At 39.0% G+C, this 21399-nt stretch overlaps 1 protein-coding gene across 2 annotated transcripts in view; it reads left to right on the top strand.

Annotated features, from left to right (window-relative positions):
• LOC137425556 (sodium- and chloride-dependent taurine transporter) overlaps positions 1 to 21399 on the top strand; it is a 119621-nt gene that overhangs the window by 63459 nt on the left and 34763 nt on the right. Inside the window, exons 1-2 of one of the 2 annotated variants that reach the window (XM_078776777.1) lie at positions 12108 to 12213; positions 20844 to 20968. The exons of the other annotated variant lie outside the window; for it this stretch is intronic. Coding sequence (XP_078632903.1) covers positions 12167 to 12213; positions 20844 to 20968 — 172 coding nt within the window. The 5' untranslated portion in view covers positions 12108 to 12166. Of the gene's footprint in view, positions 1 to 12107; positions 12214 to 20843; positions 20969 to 21399 lie in introns of those variants that run through there. 2 annotated transcript variants of the gene reach the window in all.

Below are 21399 nucleotides of genomic sequence, written 5' to 3'. Positions count from 1 at the left end.
ATATGATAAATTAGAGAATTGTCCGGCTTGTGATAGAGTGGGGCTTAATGATGAGGATTCATATAAACAATGTTTATTCTGTGATTATATTCTAATTAATGATAATAAGAAATATAAAAAAAACATATAACTCTTTTAAATTAGAACCAAAATGAATTACTTTACAAGATTAATAAGAGAGATGAATGTTAAGCATTATGGTGATAATACACCATTTCTTACAAGGAAAGAGACTCTTTGTATTGAGGAAATGTATAAGGGTTTAATGATATTTATTATTCAAAATAATTTTAATGGAAATGTTAATACAAGATACTACATAAATAAAATAATGAATTATTTTGAAATTAAACCAGAACTCAGGATAAAATATAGAGTTTCTAAAATAGCTCAAAAAAAGTTGGATGACTTGTTTTCCAAATATATAAATGAATGATTTTTTACCCGTTTGGGAAAATAAGATAAAATTTAATAACCATAAAAACATTCCAAATTCATTGAGATGTCTAATAGTTGGTTCAAGCGGATGTGGGAAAACCTGTTTACTTTTAAAGATGCTCCTTGGTCCTATTTTTAGATTATGATAATTTAATAATTTTTACAAAGTCAAGTTTTCAACCCGAGTATCAACTACTCTCACAGGGTTTTAATGCAGGTCTTAAAAGGAAGACATTATCGGTTTATTTAAACTTCAAAACAAACTGAATGATTATAATATTGAAGATATAATACAATTATTTTGTGATACACAGAAATCAAAATCGAAACCCATAACTTGTATTCTCAGTGATAATACGGATGATATACTTCACCTCAAGATTTAGATAAATCAAAAAAGAACCTCGTCATCTTTGATGATTGTGTTAATGAGAGAAACCAAACAGTAATGGATAGCTACTATACAAGAGGGAGACATTCTTCTTGTAATTGTATATATCTTAGTCAATCATATTTTCAACTCCCTCGACGCTCAATAAGAAACAATGCCAATACTTTTATTTTATTTAAGTTAAATTCAATAGATGTAAATAATTTTTGGAGAGATAATTGCTCTACGTTATGTAGTAAAAAAGAATTTGAAAATTATATGAAACACACGATTGGAAAATATAAATATATTGTTGTGAAACAAGATGAGATACTAAATGATATTTTTCAATAAATAAATACAGAAAATGAATACTGAAGAAAGAGAAAGAAGTTTAAGGAACATCAACAATTAGTTTCAAAAGTTGTTAAACAACAGGAAGAGATAAAGAAGAAACGGAGACAGAAACTAACTGGTGAAGAAGCCTTTGAAAGAAAACAAGAGAAATTCTTTAAACCACTTTTGAAAACTCAACACTCACCTACAGTACCCACGGTAGAATTTACTCCGAAAAAAACTTCAAATGCTCAAAGATTTTAGTCAGATAACAAAACAAGAACTTGGTGAATTAGAATATGATGACGAGGGATTATTTCGGAAACTTGAGGAGGTAAATCAACCCCTAATTATGTTGTGGAAGCTCTTCAAAACAATGAATATTCGGCGGGTTCAAAAACCAGAGCAGGTCTCATTCCAACAGAAGAACCAGCAGTGTTTCATCTTGTGGAAGAAAAGGTATTGATATTTAATGATGAATTGATGTTCTTGAGTTCTACTCAACCAAATGTTAAATTAACTCCAAGATTAATGTTTCTTCTAACAAACCCCGGATTCAGCGGTTCAAAATATTTGAGGAACCACTTGATATGGAAAGAGAGGAAGATAGGGTATATATTGAGTTGCTAAATGCACTTGATTATGGAGTTTCTGTTGCTGGTAAAAGTAAGAAGAATGAGAAGGAGAAACATATTATTGATGCTTTAAGTAAGCTTGGTTCGGGTGTTAGTTTTCTTCCAAATGACCCATCACAATTAGTTAATAGGCTATTATTGTTGTTAGGTAGTAAGAAGGCTGGAAACAACAATTGTTTTAATGAATCCTCAGCCATTTTAGATCAGTTGATGAACATGAAAATAATTAATAAATGTCAATACAAAGATATTTTATTAGATATTAAATAAGATGAGAAGCACAATTCTTAGTTTTAATTTCACAACGAGCGATTACACAGCTTCATTCCCTTACCCACTACAACTTGACCCCCTTACCTCATATGAGGCATCTTTGTTGTCAATGGAAACTTACAATACCCTTTTTAATATCACAGAGAAAAACAACAAGTTTAGTTATAATCCAGGAAGTGGATATAAAACTATAACCGTTTCACCTGGAGCTTACGAGATTTCTCAAATATCTTCAGAAGTCTCTCGCCTTATGAAAGAAAAAGGTGATGAACCAAAAAATATTGTAATAGATATTCAAAAACACACTTCAAAATCAACTATTAACTTAAAAATAATTATAAAGTTGATTTCACGATTGAAAATTCGTTTAGAGAGCTATTGGGTTTCTCTTCAAAAAAGATTGAAAATAACGGGAACGTTTTACAGTGATAATGTTATCCAAATATCCTCCGGTATAAATTCAGTATTAATTCATTGTGATTTGATTGATGGTGCTTATAACGATGGAATAAGAACAAATACAATATTTTCATTCAGTGCATACTCAACCCCGATTGGTTATAAATTTAATATGGACCAAAAAATCTTGTCTATTTACCTGTGTCAGGAAAAAACCATATACAGAGTAAATTTTAGGATAACCGACCAAGATAATCGTATGATATCCTTTAATGATGAAATTATATCCATCAGAATTCACCTACGTGAAGTTTTTCAATAAATAAATAATGGTTATTGTGAGAAAACACGAGTTGGGAAAATATAAAATAATTACAGGGGAGGGCATGTTCCTTTCACCAGACTATACAAGGTATGTGGGTAGAGGATACTATAAACCTAAGAGACAACGAGGTGTAGGTCATCAATTTCGAAATAAAGGAGATGGGATAATTGATACTCTAATGGGTATTGGTTCAACCATCCTTAAACATAAAGACCTAATGGTTCAACTGCTTCTGCCGTGGGCTCCGTTGCGGGTGCTATAAAGAGTATAAAAGATGCTCAAAAGGAGTCTCATAAATTACAAGCAATCAAAGAAATAAAAAAGGTAAAACTCAACTATCTTCACAAGAACGACAAAAAATCATTAAAATACTTGGGTCAGGGTTTCAACAATTTTAATGCTATATAATACAAGTATGGAAGCGATTGATAGTATCTATGATTTGGATGATACGATTATCATTTCAAACTCCACTAAAAAGGAAGACTATTTTAAGGTAAATGCTATAACAGGAACAGACTGGAATTCAAACGGAACAAAAGTTTTGAAATAAATAATCAACAAACTTACTTGAATATAGCTGATAGTTTCTTGCTGTGTAAATTTAAATTCACTAAGGCTGCGAATAATACTAATGCTACACTCGTAAATGATTTCTTCTGGAAAATGTTTGACAGTGTCCGCCTGTATATTGGAACACAAGAGGTTGAAGCGGTTGATTATGTCTCTGCTACATCTGAAATGATGAAATTTACACTATATTCGTTTAGTGATAGAATGGGTAAGGGAGCTGTTGAGGGTTTTATTCTGATATGTCAACGGGTACAAACGCAGACCCTGGTTATAGTCAAAGGAAGTCAATGTATAATGATGACGCAAAAGCTGAGAATAGTTTTACCGTAGCAGTACCTCTGAAAGGTATATTTGGATTTTGTGATTATGATAAAGGTTTTGTATGGGCTTAAAATTAGATTTCAACTACAAAGGAATGATAATGTAAATAGATTGCTTTTTGGGGATGAAAATGCTTTTGGAGAAAATAATAAATTTGTTATTAATGATTTGTGTTGGTATATCAGTGAATATACTCCTAATCTTAAAACGGAAGAGATGTTAAATAGAAGACTTAACTCAAAGAAACCGCTAAATGTATCATACCTTAAAAGAAGATGTCAACACGTTAAACTGGAACACACTACCTACACTTGGAATTTAGGTGTTCTTCAAGGAAAGCCACGATACCTCTGGCTCATTTTAAAAAAACCAGATGGAGAGGACGGTACTAATAAGAATAATGCCCTGAGTGATAATGCAAAGGTGAACAACTTCGGGTTTCTCTTGATGGCACATTTTATCCGCGAGATAGATTGGAAATTGATTGGGAAAAAAATGATTATGCGGAAGCCTACAAGTCCTACCAAAAGGTGTGTGAAGTAATGGTAATAATGATCCTATTTTGGATATGGTTGCGTTTCAAAAACTTTATACAATCTACGCAATTGACCTGAGTTCTCAAAAGGAAACTATAAAGTCTAATCGAGTGGATACTTCTCTATACATTGAAAGAGGGGAGAGTGAAGAGGTTAATGCATATTGTTTGCTTTTGGAGGAAACAGAATTACAGATTAATACAGATAATGGTGTTATGATTAATATCACATAGGTTTTTTCTCATAAATAAATGGTTGGGGTATATGTTAATCAAATCAATCTTAATAAATTAACATCTTGTATTCAAATCAAAAGCCTTGTATTATTAATGTTAATACAATTCAAAGAAAAGGAGCTGTAAGAATTGATGTTTTACTCACACACACACAAGTAAAAACACTAAATGATGTTGGATCACTTAAAATTAAAATGACGAAACCTATGTTAAAGAAATATTCAATAGATGAGTCAAGAGGAGGATTTCTCCCGTTTCTAATTCCTTTATTTGCTGGTTTAAGTGCGGCGGAGCATTGACTGGTGGTATTTCAGCAGCGGTAAAAACTGCTAACGAAAGGAAGGCACAACTAAAAGCTCAAAAAGAATTGGAAAGACATAACAAGGAGTTGGAGAAACAAATTAGTGGAAGTGGTGTAATTGTAGATTTGCTCAAAAACTTGAAAGTCTACCTGATAAAGCTAGATTGTTGGTTGGAGATATGCTTTCCTCTATCGCTCAAGCGGGTGTTAAACTAACTAAACGGGGTAATGGATTGTATCTTTCTCATAAATAAATGGATAAATGGTTTAAACAATTTGAAAGAATACAACGTCAAATATAGAACTAGCTAAGTATTGTAAAACACTAAAAATTGATAATGTGGTTATTTGTATGAGAGATGAATTAACACATATAAATAAGAATACAAAGATATTATTATGAATTTAGACACACAGAATGGTTCTCATTGGGTTTGTATTCATAATAGTCAGGATAAATATTATTTTGATAGTTATGGTATGCCACCACCTGTTGAAGTAATACAATTCTTACAGAATGGTGTTTATCAAACATTCCAAGTTCAAGAAATTAATTCTAAATGTTGTGGCCAATTATGTTTATATGTATTATTTCAACTCAACAATAATGAAAATTTTTATGATATCATTTTTTATCTAATATAAATGACCTATGTTGGAAAAGATGGTTCTATCTTTGGAAAATCCTCTCAGGATATTGATTTATCAAATTATTATACAAAGGCACAGGCTGAACGACAAAAATATAGTGTAAGTAAAAATATTAATATGAAGAATACTTATAAATTAATCAATTATCCAAACCCTACAGATGCGAATGACTTGATTAGATTCAGTGATTTATCACAATATATATCTTTAAAGAAAACAGCACGTTTTGTGAAACAAGTAAAATTTACAACCACAACACCTGGTTATACTGACCATACACCTTTCCTCATTGAATTTAACTACCTGCTTACAATTAAATTTTATAAAGAAGGACATTTAGTTAATATGCGAATTAATAAATGGGGGTATGATATGCCTGATTTAGGGTATAATTGGTCTTTTTCAATAAACATAGAAGACCTACATGATTTAAATCAGTCTCGTAAAGAAGAATATTATCCACTTGGTGAAGATAAGGATTTATGTGGAAGTACAATTAGTAAACAACAAATACGTGATTTTAAGAAAATAAAAATATATGATAGTATAGCGATGGTTCGCATGACAAAGAAGGAAGGTAATGAGATAAGGATAGAAAGCCGAGGAATACAAACCGATTTGGTAGTGGGAAGATGGGGTGGTATTACCTGTCATAATATTAATCTCACATATATTTCTGATACATAAATGGCAGGAAGAAGACTACAAGAGAATTATAATTTTTGTATTCAAGGATACCTACAAGAAAAGGGTGCTCGGTATTACATACCTTATGATTTGGAGCATATACATGGGAATTTTGTCATAAAAAACTGGCCTTATACTGATATTGTTAAACCCACAAATAGAGACTTGTTTAAAATATTAAATAAAAATGAACTTCTCAAAGTTATGAAATATAAAACTCTTTTAGAAATCGTCAACAAATCTTATTGGTATCCTATTATGAGAAAAATAATTATAGATACAAGAATATCTCAAAATCCAGATGAGTATATGTATAATATTCTTTGGGGTTCAAACTCAAGGGTAGCAAGGGATGAGGAAGGAGTTGAAGAAGAGAAGGAGGAAAGAGAGAAAAAGGAGAAGGAGGAAAGGGAGAGGGAGGAGAAGGAGGAGAGGGAGAAAAAGGAGGAGAAGGAGGAGAGGGAGAAAAAGGAGAAGGAGGAAAGGGAGAAAAGGGAGAAGGAGGAAAGGGAGAAAAGGGAGAAAAAGGAGAAGGAGGAGAGGGAGAAAATGGAGGAGGAGGAGAGGGAGCAAAGAGAGAGGGAGGAAAAATATAAAAAGATGGAAATCACTGAGATTCATAAAAGATTGAGTGTATTAAAGCAAATAAATCAATCTCAACGCACCGAAGAGGAAATTAAAGAATTAACAACTCTTATGAAGATAATGGTTTCAAAAATAAGAACGTCAATGTCTTCAATTTCAGAGATTTAAACGAGAAAGTGGTGAAGAAGAAGAAGAAGAAGAAGGAAAAGATTATGTGATTGATGATGTTGGTGTCATTGACTTTAGTTAGTTTTTATTTGTAAATAAATGGAGGAGAGAGTGAAGGCATTCCTTAGGATTCTTTATGTTTTAAAAATAAAGATTGAAATGTATATGTTGAAAACCAAAAAGGTTTTGATACTCTGTCGGAATTTTTCTGATAAATAAATATGAGTTATTGTCTCAAATGTAAAAAGAAAACTAAATCTAAAAATATCTCTTATGTTAAAGCTAAAAATAATAGAGTTTATCAAAAAGGAATATGTCAAGTATGTGGCTCTAAAAAGTGCCAATTCATCTCTCCTAAAAGAGGAGGAGACATACAAAAGTTTCTGTCAGGAAGTAAATTTACAACAACTGGAATTCCAGGGGAATTACACCTTCCAGGGTATTCTTTCTGTGGTCCAGGAACAAACTTGGATAAAAGATTAGATGAGGCTGACAATCCTAAACCTTGGTCTAAACCTACAAATAGGGTTGACGAAGTGTGTATGAAGCATGATATTGCTTATGGGAAAACCACTACGTTGACTGAAAAACATAAAGCCGACAGCGAAATGTTGTATAATTTGTCTTTGATACAAAATCCAACGTTGAGAGAGAAAGTTGATAGGTTTATTGTGAGAAATTTGATAAATGCTAAATTGAAACTTGGTCTTGGTTATTCCTCAAAAAACTATTAGGCTCTAATGATGCCATCAAGACTGAGGAGCTTTTGGCTGAAGAATTACACAAACCTATAATCACAAAGTTTAAAAGAAGGAAGGTTTATTCTAAATACACTGACCACATATGGTCCGCTGATTTAATTGAATTGAATAATGACAGGGGATACAGGTATGCTTTAACCGTTATTGATTTGAGGAGTAGATTTGCCTGGGTTGTCCCTTTAAAAAATAAAAGGGGTGATACTTTAATGTTAGCCTTTAAGCTAATATTTGATCGGGATAAAAGGAAACCAAAGAAGTTATGGACTGATGAGGGAACAGAGTTCTATAACAAAATATTCATGAAATTTCTTAAGGGGAAGGGTATTAAATTATACAGCACCTTTAATGAAGGAAAGGCAGTTGTTATTGAGCGTTTTAATCGTACTTTAAAAGAGAAATTATATAAAAAATTCACACAACTCGGTTCTCAAAAATGGGTGTATTTAATTCAGGATATTGTAGATAATTACAATAATACAGTTCATTCATCAACACAATCAAAACCATCAGAAACATTTACAAAATTAGAATATGAAAAGGAGATTAATTTGAGAAAGCCCAAGTTTAAAGTTGGTGATATTGTAAGAATATACAAATGGAAAAGTCATTTTGAGAAAGGTTATACACAAAAATGGACTCGTGAATTATTTAAAATCATTGATGTAATGGATACAGTCCCTTGGACCTACAAATTATATGATTTAAATGGAGAAGAAATCTTGGGTTCATTTTACTCACAAGAATTACAAAAAACACAAGTAAGCAGTTAATACCCTTGAAAATAATAAATAAATAAATAAAATGTAATGGGGATACGTTTTTAAATCTGTGAACCCCAAACACAGAATCCCACAACTTTTTAGTTGGGGCTTAACTTTTGTGTGTGTATAATGGGGATACGTTTTTAAATCTGTGAACCCCAAACACAGAATCCCACAACTTTTTAGTTGGGGCTTAACTTTTGTGTGTGTATAATGGGGATACGTTTTTAAATCTGTGAACCCCAAACACAGAATCCCACAACTTTTTAGTTGGGGCTTAACTTTTGTGTGTGTATAATGGGGATACGTTTTTAAATCTGTGAACCCCAAACACAGAATCCCACAACTTTTTAGTTGGGGCTTAACTTTTGTGTGTGTGTGTATGTGCGAGTGAGTCATAATAATATACAAACCCTAACCCAACCCCATCCCTAACCCAAACCCATCCCTAACCCAACCCATCCCTAACCCAACCCCATCCCTAACCCAACCCCATCCCCAACCCAACCCCATCCCTAACCCAACCCCATCCCTAACCCAACCCCATCCCTAACCCAACCCCATCCCCAACCCAACCCCATCCCTAACCCAACCCCATCCCTAACCCTCACATTCAAAATCCCAACCCTAACCCAATCCCATCCCTAACCCAACCCCAACCCTAACCCTCACATTCAAAATCCCAACCCTAACCCAACCCATCCCTAACCCAACCCCATCCCTAACCCAACCCCATCCCTAACCCAACCCCAACCCTAACCCTCACATTCAAAATCCCAACCCTAACCCAACCCCATCCCTAACCCTCACATTCAAAATCCCACCCAAACCCTAACATAATCTTTCTTTTCTTCTTTTTTAAATACGTATTTCTTTTTTTTTTCCTCTTCCTCCAATTCTGTCTTTCAAGGCTTTTAAGTTTGAAGAAGTAGAAATGGGAAGAAAGAATTTTCCAGCATTTTCTTCCTCGAACTTTCTTGATATTGCTTAAATCAAGCGTCATTAAATAAAGAACATTGTTCATTGCTTTAGAATCCAAAGAGTCTCCAAGAGGAACCCCACAGGTAGAGTCTCCAAAATAAAACCAACTTTCCAAGTTCCCAAGGTATAACCACATTCCTGTTGAGCCTCCAAGATAGGTATCACATTCCGAGTCATCAAAACAAAACCCCCATTCCGAGTCTCCAAAACGAAACCAGTTTTCAAAGTCTCCAAGGTAAAACTCTTTTCCTAATTTTATGAAATTTAGTGAGTCTCCAAGGTAGGCTCCACAGTTAGAACCATCTAGGCAGACCTCATAATTAGTTTTTCCCAAATTTAGTGAGTCTCCAAGGTAGGCTCCACAGTTAGAACCATCTAGGCAGACCTCATAATTAGTTTTTCCCAAATTTAGTGAGTCTCCAAGGTAGGCTCCACAGTTAGAACCATCTAGGCAAACCTCATAATTTGTTTTTCCCAAATTTAGTGAGTCTCCAAGGTAGGCTCCACAGTTAGAACCATCTAGGCAAACCTCATAATTTGTTTTTCCCAAATTTAGTGAGTCTCCAAGGTAGGCTCCACAGTTAGAACCATCTAGGCAGACCTCATAATTAGTTTTTCCCAAATTTAGTGAGTCTCCAAGGTAGGCTCCACAGTTAGAACCATCTAGGCAGACCTCATAATTTGTTTTTCCCAAATTTAGTGAGTCTCCAAGGTAGGCTCCACAGTTAGAACCATCTAGGCAAACCTCATAATTTGTTTTTCCCAAATTTAGTGAGTCTCCAAGGTAGGCTCCACAGTTAGAACCATCTAGGCAGACCTCATAATTAGTTTTTCCCAAATTTAGTGAGTCTCCAAGGTAGGCTCCACAGTTAGAACCATCTAGGCAAACCTCATAATTTGTTTTTCCCAAATTTAGTGAGTCTCCAAGGTAGGCTCCACAGTTAGAACCATCTAGGCAAACCTCATAATTTGTTTTTCCCAAATTTAGTGAGTCTCCAAGGTATAACTCTTTGGCTGGGTCATCAAGGTAGAACTCGTTCAGTGGGTTTTGTTTTGATAACTCACAATAAGTATCATCATGGTAGAACTCTTTTTCAGGATTTTGTGGATCTCCAAGGTATAACTCTTTGGCTGGGTCATCAAGGTAGAACTCGTTCTGTGGGTCTTGGTTGTTCAAAAGATCTTCAAACAAAAAAATAACTTTATCCCAAGTTGTGTTAAAAGTAGAATTTTCATTTCGTAGCTCAGATACAATTTCCTCCATCGACAAGAGGTTCGAGTCCAGTTCATCAATCTGAAGGTTGAGCGCTACACAGGTAGTAGGACTCCAAGGAATAGCAAAGTTATCCCATTCCATTTCGGCATAGGAGTCCATTCTCAAGTGAAGCAGAAAGCGTGTTTGAAAAAGCCTGTGTGGTCGGTGCCTTTTATAAGAAGGGCTGGGTGTGTGTCATTTCCTGTGGAAATTCCCTGGGCGTGTCTTAACTGGAAATGATGTGATGGAAATTCCCTGAAAATGATGTTATGTATTACCTGGAAATGATACAATGCTGAAGAGTTTATAAAGTGGGTGGGACTTAGCAAAAGTGGGCGGAGCTTAGCAAAAGTGGGCGGGGTATAGCAAAAAGTGGGCGTGGCTTAACAAAAAGTGGGCGGGGCTTAGTAAAAGGTGGGCGTGGCTTACCAAAAAGTGGGCGGGGTTTTTCCAAAAAGTGGACGGAGCTTAACAAAAGGTGGGCAGAGCCTACCAAAAAGTGTGTGGCACTGGAGGCGCTCAAATAAGAACATTGAGGGAGGTTTACCATTTTATCTTAGCTCAGTTAAAATATCTTAATAAAGAACCAAACTCAAACATATTTTTTGTTAATATATTAGATGGTGAAGAGAGTTGTAGGAGAATTAAATTATTTCCCACGCATAAACAAATATTTGTAGGGTCGTTGTTTGAGTGGGTTATATTCACCAGATGATATTAAGAGTAAAAGGTTAAAAGGTCCATGAGGTCAGAAGGATCACAGGTGTTTAAGTGGTCTAATGAATAAGGATAACATGTCAAAAGGTTAGAAGGTTCGTAAAGAACAGGGTGAGAGAAATATAGGTGTTTAGGGGCAATGAGGGAGGGAAAGAATTAATATGGAAGTGAATGGGTCAAAGATTAATCTGCCAGATGATATGTAGAAGAAGGATGATAGGTCTATAAGAGAAAACAAATATTTGTAGTGTTTGAGTGGTCTAATGAACAACATTAAGGATAGGTACTACAGACAAAAGGTTCATAAAGATGAGGGTGGGAGAAATAGAGGTGTTTATGATTTTTGAAAAAGACAAGGGGGTAAATGACATTAGATAGGGATTTCCCATGTTAAACGGAGGTGTCCCAGAAGCAACATTATTACACTACTAACAATCTTATTGAGATTTTAAAATTATTATTATTCGTTGCCGTTTCTCGGAAAATTGAAAGATTCTCGTTCCGAGAAGTTTTGGATGCCTCGAGTAACTTAAAGGGAGACTTGTTGATCACCCACAGAGTAATGGGGATAGGGAAACCACAAAATAAAAAACAAACATTTTGGGTGAATTTGAGACATTTGAATGAATAACGATTAACATTATAAGATATAATTCACAATAATCTTATATTTGCACGCTCACATTGTTTAGAAGAGTTTGTTTTGTGTATTCGGTTTCTTTTCTTTGTCGTCGGTCACTTCGAATCAATGCCGAAGTCAGTTGACTGAAGTGATATCCATTGTTTGACTGTACCCTCAGGTGTGGATCGATGCAGGTACCCAGATTTTTTTCTCCTATGCTATCTGCATAGCAGCCATGACGTCTTTGGGAAGTTACAACAAATACAATTACAATTGCTACAGGTGTGACAATCCTGATGGTTTGTTGGCAAAACCATTTTTACAAAGTTTTCAGGTAAAATATCTTGCCTTGTTATTCTGGATGGTTAACATTCAATGTATTAAGTGTGTAACACTTAGTGGAAAATTATTTTATTAATTCATTTTCTCTAGTTTCTAAGGCTGATGGAAGAGTTTATAAATATCATGTGCTGGACAAGGACATTAGGAGACATCAATGCACTTTTACGTAAATTCTTAAAAATACCAGCAAAGGTACTCTGGCATTGCCGGGCAATGCAGGGTTCCTACTCCCACCCATTCCCCTTCCTCATCCCACCCACCCCCTCCCTCTGACCTCCCTCACCCATCCCGCCTCCCTCCTAACTCCTACCCAACCCCTTCCCCTCCCTTCTGCTCCCTTCTGTCTCCCACCTCACCCCTCAGGACTCACACCCAATGCCTTCCCTTCCCACCTCTTCCCCTCCCTCCTCCCACTCCATCCCCTCCCTCCAGACTCTCAGCCCTCCTCCCTTAAAACTGAAAGAAATACTGAGATGGGGGGCAGATAGAAAGAGGTGGGAGACAATGAGAGGGGTGGGAGAGAGACAGCGGGGAGGATTCATTTGGGTTCTTGAGGGGATAGACAGGAGGGGATAGACAGGAGGGGAGAGACAGCAGGGGAGACACAGGAGGGGAGAGACAGCAGGGGAGACAGCAGGGGAGACACAGGAGGGGGAGGGGGATGGGAAGAGAGAGAGAGAGAGAGAGGGGGGGGGGGAGGAAAGAGACAGGTGGGAGAGAGCAAATAAGACCACATCTTACCTTGCCGTGACATTTAACCCCTCGGGGATCTTTGACTGGTCGAGGGTTTAACATGACCATAGTTTAACACAGAACGCCATTTCCTTTTATTTTACGGCAATGGCCCCACTTCACACTGGGATGACAAAGGTTTCATAGGCTTGAACTGTGTCCTCCTGAACCACGTTGTATGGACAACCGACTCAATTACAACACAATGACTGGGAGATTGCAGGTATGGGAGGGAAGAATGCAGTCACTGCTGCTGTATTTGCTTATTGCTGGTGAGGAGTTTCAATTGCTCGAAGCAGCTTTTGCAAGTCGTTTTTTGTCAAGTTCGCTTCTTGTACATTTTCCTATTTTGGTAAAGACTGGTCCTTACAGAGATTGACGTTTCAAGAGATTGACAAAAGGTTTTCCATTCTTGCCTGTGCTGTTTCTTGATGGCAAGGCTCACACATTCAAAGTGGTCCAGGCTTTGTGGCAGATGTTGTGCCGAGCTGACCTGTTTTGTGGCCTTATTTCTCGAATGGCACAATACTTGAGTCTAGACTTAAGGATGTCCCTATGGCACTTCATTTGTCCACCACATGACCATTTACTAGATTGAAGTCGCCTTTAGAAAAGCGCTCTTGGGATTCTGTTCTTCCATGCGTGTGGGGTGTCCTGACCTGCGAAGCCGGGCTTGCATCAGGAAATACTCAATTCCTTGGATACGGAAATGGTCTATGATTGAGGTGGTAGGTATTTTGTCTCACCATTTGATGCCAATAATCTTACAAATACATTGCATATGGAATTGATCGAGGCACTTGATGTGGCGGGCATAGGGTGTCCAATATTTATATCCATACAGGAGTGTCGATAAGACAACGGCACGATAGACACTGATCTTGATGATGTCGAGTCTCCTCGGGCAATGAAGGCATTGCCTTTTAATGGCTGGTATACATGAGTAAGTGTGTGGTATAGACGGGGGTCACCACTCCTCTCCGTCTCTCTGCTGGCCGTTGGGGAATTCACCCTCTTCCGCCCATGCTGTTGGAGTCGACTGGACTCTCATCCACCAGATGTGCAGAGCCATCTGCCATTTAAACTGCATAGCTGCGGACCGTTACCCTGGTAAGGGGGGCTAACAGGTACTACACCTTGCCCACAAGTGACCTGGGGCTTTGCAAGGCAAGGGCATCCATCTCCCTGAGGTATCAGCAAACACCCGCATACCCGATACATTGATCTTGGTGGCCACGTTCATGCCAAAGACGATGTGTCAGCCTTCCAAAAGGCACACATGCTTTACCAAGTCTTCATACTAGTCTAGATACTACAAGATGGTACTACGTCGGCAATCATTGCATTTTGAGAGAGGACATATCCAAGGTAGCAGAACTTACCTCCATCTTTGAGTGGTATGTCATCGATGATAATGGATGGGATGGTATACACACCTTCTGGTCTTGACTGAAACATAGCCTTGATTTTCAGCTCAAAGTTCTGCGACCTTGGGGGTAGTTCTGCTACTTCATCGACTAAAAGTAGATCATGGCATTTTTCCCCATGATTTTCTGATTCCGTTATTGTGGATTCCTGGCCTTCAGACGCTGCAAATTGAAGACACTACCGTTGTTGCGAAACTGGATCATCACTCCCTGGGTGCAATATTTGAAGGCATCATGAAACATAGAGGAAAACACAATGCTAAATAATCGAGGAGCTAGGACACAGCCTTGCTTTGTACCATTGGGCACAGGGAATGACTCAGAGGTACATCCGCTGTCCTTCACACGAGCAGCCATGCCATCGTGGAAGGATCTGATGGTGTTGACCAACTTAACGCGACAGACAAACTTGTACTGCAGCTTCCACAGGCCTTCTCTACTGACACAGGCCTTCTTCTCTACTTCTCTCTCTACTAATGCTTTTGTTAGGTCAAAGAAGGCCATATATAGATCGCTATGTTGTTCTCTGCTCTTTTCCTAAAGCTTACAAATGGCGAACATCATATCGGTCAAGGCACGTCCAGCAGGAAAACAGCACTGGCTTTCTGGGATGATGCAGTTGACAATTGTTGATGACAATCGGTTAATAATGATGATGCGGGCGAGTATTTTCCCAGCAATAGATAGTATAGACAAGTCACAATAGTTGTTGATACATGACCTATCACCTTCACATTTGTACATGGGAACGATCGTGGCATATTGGAAGACCTGGGGTATTGATTCCTTGCTCCAGATGGTATTGTAGAGTTGGGTCAGTTGAGTGATGAGGCTGGGGCCACCAAACTTGAAAATATTGGAGGGGATACCGTCGTCAACAGAGGCCTTTCCAGTTGACACCTGTTTTAAAGCCCTGGTGGGCTCTAGTGTAGTCAGAGGGTGGGCAAGGTCCTCTAATATAGACCTCTGGGAAAGAGAGTCGATGGTTGCATCTGAGATTAAAGAGGGATAATTGAGGACACTATTAAAATGTTCAACATAGTGCTCCAGGATCTTTTTTCGATCTGTGATGAAGTGTTGGCCATCTGAGCTAAGGAGTGTGGTGATACCATGAGAAGACTGTCCAAAGACAGCTTTGAGATCGGCATGGAAGTGCTTGAAACTATTCGTATCGGTTGCCTCCTGAATTTCTTCCACTCCAGCTGCCCAAAAGCTCTCTTTCATGGAACGTAGTTGACTGTGCGAATCTCCTAAGTTGCAGGTAAGACTAGAACGAAACTCAGTACCTCCACCAGGTGAACAGTTTACGTTTTGTATCCCAGAGTAGACCAGAAAATCACAATACAAAATCACATTTAATCGAAATCATCCGTCCACAACTTTTTGAAATATCCTGCTATATATCATTTTGGCCCCATCTCCCAATGGTGAAGAATCACTTAAAATATTATACTAGCCGGATCCGGATCTTCACCAAAATTGAATCGATTCTTCCTTGTGGCACACACAACCTGTGCACCATGTTTTATCCAAATCCATCCGTAACTTTTTGAGATATCCTTCTATGTATCGTTTTTGGCCCTATCTCCCAATGGTGAAGAATCACCTTAAAAATTCTAGTAACCGAATCCGAATCCGGATCTTCACCAAACTCTAATCATTTCGTCCTTGTCACATACGCTACCTCTCTGCCAAATTTCGTCCGAATCCGTCCACAACTTTTTGAGATATCTTGTTCATAAACGGACAGACAGACAGACAGACAAACAAACAGAGACAGACAGTGGGTGAAAACATAACCTCCATCCACCTTTGGTGGCAGAGATAAAGAGCATTTGCTCGATGAGTCTCCGTCATCATTCCAGCAGAGATGGTCGCAAGCATTGAGTCAAGTGGACGAATGATCTGGGAGGTGTTCTCGTCAAATCAGTCTTTGTGATTACACTTGACGAAATTGAGAACTTCAGAAGATGCTCTGAAAGTGATGTCTTGTAAAATCGGCCATCCCGCTTCGCATTGTAACTAGGCGGCCAACACAAAAAAACCGTTCACATTGGGATACAGGCATGAAATTTGGCAGTGATGTTCTTATGGAGATACTCTTTAAACCCACTCAATTAACCGGCTCGAAATTCAACATGGAGGCCGTCAAAATTGCTAAAAAGTGCCATAAACTTTTTGATATTAAATTTAGGACGTTCGAGTATCAATACAAAATCACAGAACTACATATTAACTACCGGTACTGTATAAGCGGTCGTTAAAATGTTCAATTTACCTAAGTTAGGTAAAATGAAAATGTTATTAACCTCTTAAAGATAAATATGTAGTTCTGTCATTTTCTATTGGTACTCGTACTTCCTAAATTCAATATTAAAAAGTTTATTGCACATTTTAGCGATTTTGGTGCGATATCCTGCTTTGTGAAGCGTGTGTATGCCAAATTTCATCCTTGCATCACAATGTGAACCATTCACCCTAAAAATTGGTGTTCACCTCCTAGCTATTGATCCAGTTGGTCTAAGGTGACATTGAGATGACCTTGAAGCTGTGATTGCACTTCGCTGCATTTAAGCTATTGAGTTTTGAGCTTTGTAGCACACTTGATGGGTTGCCTCTTCTTTGTGGAAGCTTGAGTGGCATTTTGCTCCTAACAAGCCTGTGGTCAGACCAACAGTCGGAGCCTCTCTTCACACGTGTGTTTGATATCATGCCAGTTGCATTGTCTGACGATGCCAAAATCAATGAGATGCCAATGTTTAGAGCTTGTTTGTATCCATGTAGCTCAGTATTTGTCAGCTTATTGGAACATGGAGTTTGTAATGATGAATTTATTGGTTGAGCGTAGCGTCAGCAGCAAAGTACCGTTGGAGCTCTCTTTGGCGATGCCGTGATGTCCGACAACCTTCTTCCACGCAACATAGTTGCGTCCCACTCAGGCGTTGAAGTCCCGCAACAGAATAAACTTGTCACTATGAGATGTTGACTGTATAACTGCTGAAAGGTCATCATAGAACTGCTATTTGAACTCGTCTGTGTTTGCCATGGTAGGGGTGTATGCACTGATGACGGTAGCATTGCGTTCATTGCCAAGTTTGAGTTGATTGATACCACTTGGGCTACAATTCAAATTTCAAAGGATTACTCTTAAGATTTAATCTGTATTTCTTGCAATGCAGTATGTCTTCCTTTACCCCACTAGCACACTATTGTTAAATAGCATTTGTCATTGGCAGGTGTATTTGGGGTCTTCTAGATATTAAATATCCAAAAAATGGCAGACATTTCCATTCCCCTAAATTTTCACAATACACGCTCTTCCCTCCCTTTCCTAACCCCTATCTACCCCAACATGCTTTCCGTTCTTTACCCCCTTTCTCGCTAATTACCGAAAAGCCTTTCCCCCCTCCTCAACCCACACTTCTCACCCAACTCCTCTCTCTCCGCATGAACTTTCTTCTTCAAAACGAGATCACTATTTGACATACTGTTATGAATTTTGGGTAGGGGCATATACCACTGTGCTCAAAAAGTATCCGACCTTTATTTTTCGTGCGTAAAAAAAAAGAAGCTAGGGAGGCGTTGATTGGTGCACGCATGTAATGTAGGCGATCCTAATGCACATGCGTGAATTTTTTCACACCTGCAGAAGCTGTCATTCGATGGCAGACCGCCGATGAGTGAGGAAATGTAAGTGAGCGCCGTCGGATTTTCGTTTTTGACAAAATGACGGAAAAACTTGAACAAACAACGCTACTGCATCAAATTTTGTGTAAAGCTTGGCGATTCCCAAGTGGAAACGATCCGCAAGATTCAACACCGTTCATTCCATTATGAAGGAGGATTTGGGCTTCAGGAGAATCTCAGCGAAGTTCGTACCAAAGCTGCTAACGATTGAGCAGAAGCAACTCCGTTTGGAGATCGCACAGGACATGCTGGAGACTGTGAACAGCGATCCCAGCTTCCTCAACACAGTGATCACTGGCGATGAGTCCTGGGTTTATGGGTACAACCCAGAAACCAAGTTGCAGTTTTGATGCAAGTTTGATGAAACACAAAATTTGATGCAGTAGCGTTGTTCAAGTTTTTCCGTCATTTTGTCAAAAACGAAAATCCGACGGCGCTCACTTACATTTCCTCTCATCGGCGGTCTGCCGTCGAATGACAGCTTCTGCAGGTGTGAAAAAATTCACGCGTGTGCATTAGGATCGCCTACATACGTGCACCAATCAACGCCTCCCTAGCTTCTTTTTTTTTATGCACGAAAAATAAAGGTCGGATACTTTTTGAACACACTACGTAGAGATCCAGGTAGATCTGCATAGGTAGGTGTTCCGATGTCACGGAGAAGAAGAACCATCTCGATGCAAGTAAGTCAGGGACCTGTCTAGCCTGGTTTGTCGGATAAGTTGGATATGTGTCCCCGCCACAAGGGGGCGGGGCATGTTAAGTAGTTGTAGGTGTGGATATTTTGCTTCTACAAATGATGCCGAGTTTAAGATATGCAGCCCCTCAGCCTTAACTGTTCTTTGGCAGTTTGCTACCACTGCTGCAAAGAATACAAAGTGGATGATTGAATACCAATTTCCATGTCAGCATGCATATTGACAGTAATCAGTGTGAAGGTGTGCATCCCATGGTCATTTATGTGGATGTGACTGTACGTGCATTCCACATTTATCAATGAAACTACATTTGAACATTATAAAAAAGCTGTCTCAAATCTATACTGAGAACACTAGAGAGTTCATAGAACACCTTACCCTGCACAGTCTTGAGATACAATGACATGGACGGGATTTGCAAGCGGCAAATTTGTTTGGACGTGATGTAATTTGATCGTAATATATTGTCCTAAGTACTGATAAACAGAAGGGTTTTGAAAATGCTAAAAATGTTTTTTTTTTGTTTTGCAGTGTTCAATCATAGAATTTAATTGAAATAAAATAATTCCATAGGGAATATGTTAATTCCCCTGTGTGTCATTCCCTCTGTGATCATACCTGTGTCCCGTATGGCAACACACCATAGACATTAGTTAGGCCCACTAGTTGCACCACACAAACATTAATTAATTCCCCCCTTATTATAAAACTCACCGAAAGCCAGTTTGGGGCACCACCGATGCAGCTACAGCCAACCACATCACCAGCTGGCATTGCAACACTCATTGCTCAGGCAGGCTGAGGCCACACCCACCTTGCGAAGGATTGATTGAAGGAGAAGGGCCGGTGACGTCAGACGATGAGCGACAAAATGAACCATGAGCCGACATTTCCCCTTCTCGTGCTGGATCCCGTAGCGAGCGGTCGCATTTTGGCTTTGTCAGCGGCGACGTCCCCGTTTGTTCTCTCGTTTGGACTGCCCTCTTGAGCTTGGACCTTCATCTTGCCCTGGAATCTTCCTCTTCTCTTCCTCGTGTGAGACGCTTCCCTCCTCCTCTTGCTAACTTCCTGGCACTGCCCTCTGCCCTCGGCTCGTGTCCCTCGTTCCGGACCTCGCGAGGAAACAATATCAAAACAAAACATCTGTTTTGCAAAACAGCAAAACAGATCAGAGACGCCACTGGGAGACGTGCCGAGTTTTTGCAGACGGAGAGCGGCAGTTTTGCCAGGCAGAAACGACGCAGGGGTGAGCGCTGCTTGCCGCTGGAACACCACAAGGCCGGGGTGGGTGAGACGCCGGTGAGGCCGACAGCGCGCGAATGAGGCGGATTGAGGCCTTCCTCCCGCCAACACCAGAGTGCGTGCTCGGACTGGACGATCGCTGCCAAGGCGCCAATCGTGCTGAGTGCACGATAATTTACACATTTACTTTCCTTCCTTTTATATTCCCATTTATTTGTGTTTAAGTATAGTGTGGGACGTCCCGATTTATGACATTTAGTTACTGGCGCGTTTCATTGTTATTGGCATCCGTGGAAATAAACCTGTTTATTTTTGTACATAAAAGCCGTTTCCCGTTTGAGTTATCACTTTGCAGGTTTGAACTGCCCGGCGAGATCATGTCAGGTAAAAGCTTACAGCTTCTTCTTCCTCCCTGCCCCCCTCCCCCCCTCCCCCCCCCCCCCCACGCATATATAGTGAAATCCGTATCTGAACAACGCCTCATTAACGCTTGTTTCCATCCGTGATTTCCCGGTCTTCACCGAGGGGAATCACTTGACAATACTTATCATTGCCAATGAATTCCCATTTGTGGACATTATATGTAGATGGCTCCTTTACTGTACTTCCATAAATCCTTGTGTACTTAGTGGAGCTCCTTTAAAATTCAGTTTCCTACTACATCTTTCCAACTCTCTTATGTCAGATATATTTGTTCACAGTGTAACATGCACATTGATTATAATGATTCCACATTCCGTAGCAAGTTTTTCATGCCTCCTGTTTGTACGTGTCCTTTATCCAGGGACTGCTTAGCGCTGGCATTTTTGAACAGTGGGACAAGCTTCATTTCAGGTTTCGCCATTTTTTCTGTGCTCGGATTCATGGCACAGGAGCAGAATATGGATATTGCAGATGTTGCAGAACAAGGTAGTGCACTATCCTATCAGCCTATAATATCTCCTTAAAGTTGTGTCCACTTAGAATAGCAGCTGCTGGACTATGTCCATTGCAAAATCTGTCCTGTAGTATTATGCAATTTAAAGCATACACAAGTACACACACACACACACACACACACACACACACACACACACACACACACACACACACACACACACACACACACACACACACACACACACACACACACAATGGCGGCACAACAAGGACGCCTCGGTTCTTCCTCCCCATAGTTCTTGACGATTCCCCACCTGATCCCACCTGGGATGATTCACGTGCCTCCATTCTGAAGAGGGAAGATGTCAACACCTCAAAAGGTAGCGGAGGTAGTGAAGAAGGAGTCAATAATGGAATTGAGAGGCTGCAAGGCACGAGGCAGCTCGACATGGAACAGAAGC

The sequence above is a fragment of the Myxine glutinosa genome, chromosome 4, assembly GCF_964187855.1.
Source record: "Myxine glutinosa chromosome 4, kmMyxGlut1.1, whole genome shotgun sequence".
Classification (NCBI taxonomy): domain Eukaryota; kingdom Metazoa; phylum Chordata; class Myxini; order Myxiniformes; family Myxinidae; genus Myxine; species Myxine glutinosa.
Note: the sequence above shows the minus strand (reverse complement) of the source record. Positions and strands in the feature narration are given on the sequence as shown.